An 11,356-nucleotide genomic window follows, 5' to 3' on the forward strand; every position below is an offset into this window, starting at 1 on the left:
ATTATTAAAAATGGATTCTCCTGATGTTAACTCTAAATTAATAAAATTAAATTATCAAAATATTCGAGGTTGTCGCACTAAAATCAATGATTTGTTCAGATCTGTACTAGGTGAAACTTATGATATTGTAGTGTTGTCTGAGACATGGTTGAGTAATGAGATTCATGATAGTGAATTGTTCGATTCTCGTTATCGGGTATTTAGGTGTGACCGTGATAGATTGGTGTCTGGAAAGCGGTGGGGAGGGGGTGTACTTTGTGCAGTGAAAAACACTTGGCATTCCCGACTCATTCATGTCCGGGCGGGCGACAGCGCGCTATGAATCTTTACTTGTCAAGTTATCTACACAAGATAAAGTAATCTTTATCAATGTTGTCTATTTCTCCCCTGAATCTGGTCTTCTCGATTACTGTGACTTCTTTGATTTTATTGAAATTGATAATAATATTTTTTCACATGATTTATTAATATTGGGTGACTTTAATCTGAATGAAATAAATGATTCAAGTTTTAATTCTGTTGGTGGTCCTAGTAAATATGCCAGACTGATGAATTGCATGTGTTTATTCAACTTAGTATCCTTTAATAATGTTTTAAATGCCAATGCCAAAACTCTTGATCTAGTGCTGAGTAATCTACCTCTGATTGTTTTGCACGAAACAAGCCCTCTGCTTGCTGAAGATCCACATCACCCAAGCTTAGATATTAGTTTTTTGATTAAAAAAAGCCTCTTGCATCCCCCTTTGAGTATCGAGTATTACAATTTTAAAAAAGCAAACTACTATGAATTTTATCTCACACTTAGAGATTCAGATTGGCATAGACTTTATGAATTCAACGATGTCGATCTCGCTGTAGACTATTTTTACGATTTATTAAATTATGCTTTTAGTTGACAATTTCACTTACCTAGGGAGTTGCATAACGGATACTAATGAGGAAGTCAAAGAAGTTCAAAAACGTATCACTGCAGCCAACCGCACATTTTTCTCCCTTGTATGCATATTCAAAGCTAGGAATGTACACCGTGAATGCAAGATAAAACTATATAAAAGCATTATAAGGACAGTGGTGTGTTACGGAAGTGAGACATGGACAATGACAGCCAGAACAGCAGACCTGTTGAATGTATTTGAGAGGCAAAGGACGCTAGGGAAATGCTACGTTTGAGGAGATGGAAAGGTGCAGCAATGGATAGAGATAGCTGGAGGCAAAGTTTAATTGAGGCCAAAGCCCGATTTGGGCTGTAGCGCCATTGGAGAGAGAGAGAGAGAGAGAGAGAGAGAGAAATTATGCTTTCGCTTCGCATGTGCCCAAAAATAAAAATATTATTAAATCGAAGTATCCGGTTTGGTTTACTAGAAGCATTATCCAGATGATTAAATTAAAAAAGGAATGTGTACGGAAAAAATCTTTTTCGGGATATTATTTGAACAAATTCAAGGAATTGAGAGCTGCAATAAAAAGTGAAATCAACATAGCACAACACAATTATATAGAATCTCTACAAAATAACATAAATTCAAACGTTAAACACTTCTGGAACTATGTTGCGAGTAAAAAAGAGTCTAGATCGGACTCAAAGTGTTTTGAGTGGAATGGGTGCAGGTATACCGATCGGGAAGTACCGCAGGCTTTTGCTGATTATTTCTCATCTGTTTACAATAACAGCAACAACCGTAATAACATCCAACATAATAATGATAATGAATCATATGACAGCATTTCCTCATCTCCTCATCTTGACATATTACAAGTTTCATTTATATTTCTGAAAATGAAGTAAATTCAGCTATAAATAAACTTAAAGCAACTAGATCTTGTGGGCCTGACGGTGAAGCAGCATACATTATAAAAGGTTGTAGAGATATTCTTATTCAACCTTTACAATTTATCTTCAATTTGTCCTTGAGATCGAATAAATATCCTAAAAAATGGAATCCCAAATACAATCAGTCATTTTTGTTTATCTCTTTCTAATAAGAGTGAAATCTCTTTTTTAATTAGTCTCTTTTTTAATTAGATAATTAGAAATCTCTTTCTAATAATCAGTGCTGTCATTTTTGTTTATCTCTTTCTAGTGAGTAACATAGTTCCCTGTTTCACTCTTCATTTCTTATCTGGATTATCAATTTGTTATCGTTATCTACTTTCACCACTCTGATTAATTAAAGCTGGTTATTATTAAATGACTGTGGAGACTCAACTATATATATATATATTGTCGGCCTATATATTGAATTGAGCTTACAAACATTAAATTTATTGTATATATTTACAAATAATAAGTATTTAAATTTATTTTCTCTACTATAATTAATAAAATATCAACTATTATCCTATTTGTAGCTTTTGTTTCTGGTAAAATGTCTGAATTGAGCTTTTACTATCAAAATGTTAATGGATTAAGAACTAAAACGCATGAATTTTCGGAAAATCTTTTGAATTCAAATTTTGATGCCATAGCTTTATCTGAAACTTGGCTTCACTCTCATATATCCGACCAAGATCAAATAAGACTCTCCAAGACAAGAGATAGCCATATTTTTCAACAAGCCAAAATTTATAACAATCTTTCTTTAGAAATTAGAGAGCCAATCTATAAATTCAAACAGATTTTAAAAAATAAATTGACAGAGAGTGCCTACTATTCGGTGGATGAGTATCTTCAGTGTTCATTATAATCAATGCTCATCATGCAACATGTACCTTTTAATTTTTGGTAAAACTGAATAATTTAAATATAAAGAAAATAATTGAAAATCTCAGTAATTAGACTGTGAACAAGTGTAAATCACTTGAAAATGGCATAATTGACCGAAACATGTCGTGATAAAATATTTTTAAAAAAGGGTACTGAGATTTTCAAGTGATTTTCACTTGAAAATGGCATAATTGACCGAAACATGTCGTGATAAAATATTTTTAAAAAAGGGTACTGAGATTTTCAATTATTTTCTTTATATTTATATTACAAGTAGCCCTATACAGGAAAGAGCTGAATAATTTATTAATTATTATTAATAGGAATTGTAGTTTGTTTCTAACTAAGACAAATTGTTATTGTAATATTTTCATATATTGTACGATTTCTATTGTCTTGATGCTTAATTTTATATCATAATTTCTCTTTTATTTCATAAGTGTTGTATTATTGTTATTGTTTTTTGACGTGCAATGTAAAGTTGTTCTGGCAATAAAGAATCTTGAATCTTGAAAAGAGCTATTTGATAATAGGTAATCTATATATCGTAATGACTTACCAAATGACGGAAGAAGAGGACGGGGAGTTGTTGTAGCTGTGAAAGATTGCTATAGCTCTGAATTGGTAGCTTCTTCCCGTGGTGAGGGTTTCCAGTTTTGTGTGTCAAACTAAATTTCGGTTATTGTAATGTATTTTTGATTGTTGTCTATATTCCGCCTGCTTCGAATATGTGTATTTTTGAAAATTTCTATAATCATGTTGAGAGTCTCAATGAGTTATATTGATGGTAATATTATTATGGTTGGAGATTTTAATCTTCCTGAGATTAACTCGGCTGATTACAACTTATTTACTGGTTCCTTACGTGCACGTAGACTAAATAATTTTTCAACATTGTTTAACTTAAAGCTCAAAAATAATATTCTTAATGTAAACAACCGTACTTTGGATCTGGTACTTAGCAACATTGATTTGAATGTCCAGCGGGATGCATCACCTTTGGTTTTTGAGGATGCTCATCATCCTGCTCTTGAACTAACATTTATCATACCGTATCTCAATTTAAACCGTAATTCCAATTATTTTTCTAATAACCTTATTTATAACTATAAAAGAGCTGACTATTTAAACTTGTACATTATTTTGAATGATATCGATTGGTCCTCTCTCTATTGTATGACAGATGTTGATGAGGCGGTAAATCATTTCTATAATACTTTATTCTCTGTCATTGATTGTTGCGTACCTGGAAGGAATCCTGTAAAAAGGCAAGGTTATCCCTTATGGTTCACAGGGGAAATAATTAGTGAAATTGAACTTAAGAACAGATTGGCAAGGAAGCGGAGACATTCTGATTTTCATAATCATAGATTTATATTGATTAGGCGTTCATTGAAAGCCAAAATACGTGAAGCCAATAAAAGGTACCTAATTACTGTTCAGTCCTCAGTGAGAGGTAACATACGTAGTTTCTGGTCTTATGTGAATAACAAGCGTATTGCTGCAGCACGGAAGAAGAAAAGTATGTTTCTGAATTCATCAGTATTCGAGAGTGGGGTGGATATTGCGAATGGTTTCGCCAATCACTTTGCCTCAGTATACGATGGTTCGATGGTTCCTTCTGCCATAAACTCACCGGTTGTGTATGATCAGAATAATTTAAATTTAAGGACTGTTTCCATCGAAAATGTTGAGAAAGCTATCAAGTTACTTAAGCCTAGGGCATCGTATGGTCCTGATGGTATTCCGCCTTTCCTGGTGAAGGGATGCTGCGATCTTTTGTCCGTTAATCTTTGCTTCATTTTTAATTTATCTCTAAAACTTGGTGTTTTCCCGAATGAATGGAAGCTCGCTAGGGTCTCACCAATATTAAAGTCTGGCAACATGCAAGACATTGCTAATTTTAGACCAATAAGCTTGACAAATGTTTTTTCAAAGATTTTTGAAAGTATCATTTTCGATTCTATTTACAAGCACATGTTAAACAGTTTCAATAAACAGCAACACGGCTTTTTACCTGGTAAGTCGACTACTACAAATTTAATTGAATTTTCATGTGATGTTTTGCATGGTCTGGAGTCTTCAGGGAGGGTTGATGTTGTATACATTGATTTCCGAAAGGCTTTTGACCTTGTAAATCATGATGTTCTACTACACAAACTACTGGCCTATAATTTCTCGAATTCTACTGTAGGATTTATAGCATCTTATCTGAAGGACAGAAAACAATTTGTGTCATATGATGGTTGTGATTCTGATCTATAAGCAAACGTATCTGGTGTCCCTCAAGGTACATCATTGGGTCCTCTTTTATTCCTCATCATGATCAACGATCTACCTGATGTATTAAAAAACTCTAAATGTCTTTTATTTGCCGATGATGTTAAGATATATAAAACTATTACCGGTGTAAATGATTGTGATACATTACAAGAGGATATTAATGAGATTACCACATGGAGCTCTGTGAATGGTTTAAAAATTAATGTAAATAAATCACACATAATGACATTTTCAAGACTGAATCTTCCTTTTAATTTCTCTTACATGATGAATGGTTCTGCTCTTCCAATCAAAATACCGTGTAAGGATTTAGGAGTCTATTTTCAAAATGATTTCAGATTCATCTCTCATATTGAACACATTTTAAATGTTTCTAATCGACTGTTGGGCTTTGTTATTAGAACTTGCAAACACTTCAGTAATTTAGATACTATAATATATCTGTACAAGTCGTTGGTAAGGAGTAGATTGGAGTATGCCTCAATTATTTGGGATCCTTATCATGCTGAATATTCTGATTCTCTTGAAAAAGTTCAAAATAAATTCCTTCGCTACCTGTATTTTAAAAAGTTTGGCCACTATCCCTATTTTGCATATCCCACATCACAACTCAGAATTATGTTCAAAATTCCAACATTAAAGTCCAGACGTAATCTCCAAGCCATCTTACATTTATATAAAGTAGTTAATGGTCTTACGCATCATCCTTTTCACCTGGAAAGATTGGGCTCCTATGTGTCGACTGTTTCTCGTGGGAGGTATTTTTCGTTTTTTATACCAAGATCTCGAACGTTGCAGGATTATAACTCACCCATCAATCGATCCATGAGACTCTTCAACACAGTATCTCGTGATATCGATCTCTCCAATCCGTCTTTGAATGCCTTTATTAAATCATGCTCTATAATACTTGAATATTAGTTCTTTTGTCAATTTTCAACTTCAAGCACTCTCTCTCCTCTCTTCTTCTGCTATCTATCTATAAATATATGTCTTTACCTTACTTCTTCTCTATTTTATTTTTTTCTTTTTAATTTTGTTTAGTTTAAACTAAATTTATATTGAACTTATTCTTTCTATTCTTATTTCAATTAAAATTATTTTATTTTAATTAAAATTATTTATATTGTACAATACGAATAACATTTAATGATATAAATAATTAGTATTTTAAGATTAAGCATGTAATTCTGAAGTTTGTTTAATTTCTGTATAAGTTGTTTTTGTTTTCTTATTATTCTTTATTATTTTGTGTGGAGTGCGGTTTTGGGCAGTGTGCCTGTCGCATCCACACTGATTAACTACATTCACTACAATGTATATTTTTTTTCCAATAAATTGAAATTGAAATTGAAATAAAGCTGCAAGGGTGACACCTGTTCATAAGACTGGTGGAAAGAATATAATCTCGAATTTTCGTCCCATTACTATCCTCAATTCTCCAAGTAAGGTCTTTGAATATATTTTATATACTGGTAGCAAAGTTTTCAACCATGTAAGACCCGCAATTTCCTCATTCCAACATGGTTTTATGCCATCGCGCTCAACTATAACTAATCTGTTACAGTTCACCCAATCTGTCTCTTCGCAGCTAGACATGCATCTCGTATGGATGTTATCTATTTAGATTACAAAAAAGCCTTTGATTCGGTGGATTTTGGGATTCTGTTGAAAAAATTGAAATGGTTTTGCCTGTCTGATAGTTTGATTGCATTTTTTGAGAGTTATCTAACCGATAGGATGTCTTATGTGGTTTTTAATAATCACAGATCTCTTTACTTTACCAATTCTTCTGGGGTTGCACAGGGATCAAACCTTGGTCCCTTGTTGTTCGTCCTACTCATGAATGATCTGCCTGACCATATTAAAGAATCTAGTATTTTGCTTTTTGCAGACGATGTAAAACTTTTCAGACCTGTTTCTAGTCTGGAGGATTGCTCTCTCTTGCAGCGGGATCTGCATGCGATTCATGACTGGTGTTTGAGAAATAGATTGGAAATAAATATATCGAAAACAAAATACATGATATTCACACGTCAGAAAAATCCTTTTCATTACAATTACAATATTAATAATGCAATCCTCGATTGTGTTATCCGTATAAAGGACCTGGGCGTCATAATGGACCCTACTCTTGAGTTTAAGGAACACCTAACACATTTTATGAATGTTGCTAATAGGTCGCTAGGGTTTTTATTTCGAAATTGTAGACCTTTTACAGCATGTGACGTTGTTTTGAAATTGTACTATGCTACAGTGAGGAGAAAACTTGAATATGCTGCTTTAGTTTGGGCTCCATTTCACAGCAGCGCTATTCTTGATTTAGAAAAAATTCAGAATAAATTTTTAAGGTTTCTTTATTTTAAAAAGTTCAACGCATTCTGTCCGATAGCTTTTTCAACAGACAATCTAAGGTTGATATTTAATGTTCAAAGATTGGAAGAAAGGATATCTGTCAGTTCCCTCTTGCTATTATATAATATCCTAAACAATCAAGTATTCATGCCAGAATTTATAAGTATGTTGCAACTTCATGTCCCGTTTAATAGACCAAGACCAAATATTCTGTTTCACATGCCATTTATCAGAACGACTCATCATTGCAATTCTTACATATACAGAACTTTACGTTTGTACAATAGAATAAGCCACTGCATTGATCCGTTTGCTGACCGTTTCCAAACCTTTAAGAAATCCTGTGAACTAGCATATCGCTCTATAGCTGACTCATGATTGATAAATAATTATACTAAACTCCCTCATTATTTTCCTCTCTTCTAAAGCCCTATTTTTCCTCTATTCTCTATTTTATTCTTTATTTTATTTTTCTTATTATTTTTATTTCATTCTTCTTCATTTTCTATTATCATTGGTTTATTTTATTTTTTCATTCCGCCTCTTCTTATCTTATTAGTATTCAAAAATGGTGTTTACAATTTTATTTTATTTTTCATTCTTATTTTGCATCAAATATTTTGTATTTAAACTAGTTTATGTCAATAAGGCTCTTCATGGATTTATTCTGTGAGCTTTTGTATGTAAATAAATAAATAATGACTATATTATTTAGTTATTATATATATATATATATATATTATATATATATATATATATATATATATATATATTTAAGTGCCCTACATGTCAAGGTAAATTTTGACAAGTAAAACTTGAGGAGAGACTTACATAGTCATAACACTTGGAATGGTTGCATGAATGACATGCCTTATTGCTTATTCCCGACTAAGTAGGACAAGAGACTCATTTCCTACTGTGGCGCTTAAAATCTTTAACAAGCTGCCTAGATGGTTAACAGCCTTGAGTTCCCAGGCATTCAAGGCTAAGCTCAAGTGTTGGCTTGAGAAAAACCCTTTCTATGGGTTTAATGTGTTCTTTGAAGTGACCATGCCATCTTGATAACTCAAGTTTATACTCATGACTAGCTTCAAGAAACGTTATATTCTTATTATGTTGACACAACCTAACCTATCCGGCTCCGCTGGTCTTGGTGAAGATAAAGTGTATAAGTGTGTATGAGTGTACATTTTAAGCATGGTCTCAAAAACAAAAAGAATCTAATGATTAAAAACAGAATAGCTTTTCTAAGATAACTAATTAAGCGAGAATGCAGAAATATATTATCATATAATAAGCTACTCACCTTCATGTCAAGTATTGCTTTTGATAATTTCCTCTTTCTGTCATTCATTTTTCCTGACAAATGAAATACAATACAACTCAAGTTGAACTATGTCTATTATGCTTTTCAATAGCTTATCAAGTTTTCAATAGTTTAACGGAATCAACATTAGTGAATGTTTAACAGAATTTATTATTTAAATAACATGAATTAGTGAATGGCTGAAATTATCAATAGGCTAATTCGAATTTCGAATTATATTGAAAATATTTTTAGGTTATGTTATGTTCTAAGAGACCGCTGCATGGTTGAAATATTATCTCAGCCATTATGATTTGAGTTTTAGTCAAAAATAGTAAAATAGAATAATCTCTTTTGTGAATATCATTTCATGTTTTAGAAGAATTAGGTACCTTTTAAAAAATTACTAGATTTTTTCCAAATAATTACTTAAATTGAATTACAGTTTAAAAGAAGAAAATATGTTTGTAAATTTTCTTCTTTTAGTTGGTGCTCTTGCAATATACACCCGGTCAATTTAAACTTTAAACAGTAATGTGATTTTTCAAGTTCAATGAATGCTCAACTTTTAGGTTATGTTGAGATATTTATTGTTTATTATGTTGGTTGATGATTAAACAATTCTCAAGTAATGAAGTAAGTATATCAATTTAATATGTTAAGTAGCTCAATTAAAATTTATAATTTTTAGTATAAACATTTGATATTATTGTAAATGGCTGAATTGACCCTAGAGATCCGAACCACTCTAGTACCAAACTGTAAAGTACAACAGGTTGTCTACTATTTTAATTCTACAATAAATTATTCCTCTTAAATATCCCAATCAAACTAAAAAAGTGTTTTTCAAGTTCAGGTAAAGAATATTCTTCTAAAACATACATGTCCAATTCTATTTTCAATTGTGTTTGAACTCATAGTCACGATGAATTTATTTCGTGCGACTTCAAAATGCGTGGCCTTGCATGAAAATCAAAATCATTTGATTTGAGGGTCTATTTTGCTTGCAAAATACGCATAGTCTACCCTTACTTTTAACCTCCTTGAGTTTACCACATCAAACTTCTCACGAGAATAGAATACGATTGTGTAACATGCGTGTTAACACACATTCGTCTTTGTGATCCACGTAGTTAGTCTTGAAATGTCATATAAGCCTCATTAGTCAAAGGCCTGGACTTTTAACATGACTCACGCTCATAATGTATTTTTTAGTTCACCTCAGATAAAACAACTCCAACCAGAAAAACTGAGGGATAAAAAAAAACTAGGTACACACTAATTATTGACAGTGAAAGTGATGAGAACAAAGTAACTTTACAACATATGTCTATCAAAGACGTCGTTCAAGCTACGATTCACGTCTTCGTTTCACGTTTCGTTGGAACTCAATTGATACTTGAGGTCGTTGCGAAGGACTGGGAATTCCAGATAGGCTGTGACCAAATTTCCCAATTATACTTGATACTTGAATCCTTCGTCGTTAGCTGGGATAACCAGACAGACTGTGTCAAGGAAGATGAGGGCATATTCCCTCAGATTCTGGTGAGACCATGGACATCGTTGGAGAATAAAGGCTCATCCTCCAGCTCCGTCAGCGAATAGATGGGCCACTTCACCAGTCACTCCTTTATCGTGCGTTTGAACGCATTTTTTTCAGCATCCTTAACTAATTACAGTAAAATAGCCTGCATGGTTATTTGTTTTGTGGTTGTGCTTGACTCCCAAGAAGAGGTTCCTCACACAAATCTTGTACTGAATAAAGTGACCTCTCCAGGAATTTATTTGTCACCAAGAAATAGTACCTAGAGTCCCGTTTTCCCCATAGGCTATTTCCCTAAGAAGGCTGTTGAAAAGCTTATTGCATGTGATGGGAAGCTATTATATAGTTCCCTACCAGTAGGCTCCAGTCTAGTAGCATGTCTTGTATTGTGGCTGTGTATTATGTATATCACACCTTTTCATGATGCTCCTGATTATTTACTTACTTCTTTATATCTTCTGTCTCCCCAACGGTCCTGTGTCCGAGGAGTTGCCATAATGGTAGGGTTCCTGGTTAGCCAGGTGTAATGTATATTCAGATATCCCTCTATATATTCAGATATTTAGTAGTAGGGTCTTGCAGGAAAGTAGTTGTCAAGTCTTGAGCATGTCTTTTCAGTAGTTGTACTCGGCTGCAGATTGAAGAAGAAAGCTCCAGTGTAAGATGGAGATTTTGAAGTTTTTGTGAGACGAAAATATGATTATAAGGCTGTGGTAGATCAATATTTCTTCCATTTCGGGTGTTGTATGTATGCAGTTCGCCTCTCAACCTAGGATTTATTTTGAATGAATGAATTTATTTACTTGCCAAAAACAAAATACAAAACAAGCTTCACATAAATTCTAAATAAGTAAAAAGAGATTCACTATTAAGTCCACTTGAAAAGATTAAAATAGGTCCACTATTATTGTTTCCATTATACAGTATATAAAGATACAACCGCCAGAATATTGTATTGTCCCTGCAGTGTTTAGATTGTTCAGATGGCACTTTTCAGTTTGCGCAATATTCGATCAAGGTTTGCCATTGAAGTTGATCCCCAGATGCCATAATTATCTGAAATGAGATGCAAGTAGGGAGTGGTAGGCAGTAAATGCTGTCTTCTCATCAGTTATGTTGGGTTTTGGAAACGAGACTGGGCCGGCGAACACAATGGATGGCCAGG

The 11,356-nt window shown here is 33.1% G+C and overlaps 1 protein-coding gene across 4 annotated transcripts in view; it reads right to left on the reverse strand.

The window, feature by feature from the left end:
* The window catches only part of LOC111062586 (M-phase phosphoprotein 6), a 29,649-nt gene extending 18,715 nt beyond the window's left edge, over positions 1-10,934 (reverse strand). Inside the window, exon 1 of one of the 4 annotated variants that reach the window (XM_039423899.1) lies at positions 10,637-10,934. In XM_039423899.1, the coding sequence (XP_039279833.1) occupies positions 10,637-10,687 (51 nt within the window). In that variant the 5' untranslated portion in view covers positions 10,688-10,934. Of the gene's footprint in view, positions 1-909; positions 1,157-3,263; positions 3,869-8,648; positions 9,100-10,636 lie in introns of those variants that run through there. The other 3 variants (XM_039423901.1, XM_039423903.1, XM_039423902.1) reach the window with 3 other exon arrangements.
* Between the last annotated feature and the right edge of the window lie 422 nt (positions 10,935-11,356).

This window comes from Nilaparvata lugens, chromosome 3, assembly GCF_014356525.2.
Source record: "Nilaparvata lugens isolate BPH chromosome 3, ASM1435652v1, whole genome shotgun sequence".
Classification (NCBI taxonomy): domain Eukaryota; kingdom Metazoa; phylum Arthropoda; class Insecta; order Hemiptera; family Delphacidae; genus Nilaparvata; species Nilaparvata lugens.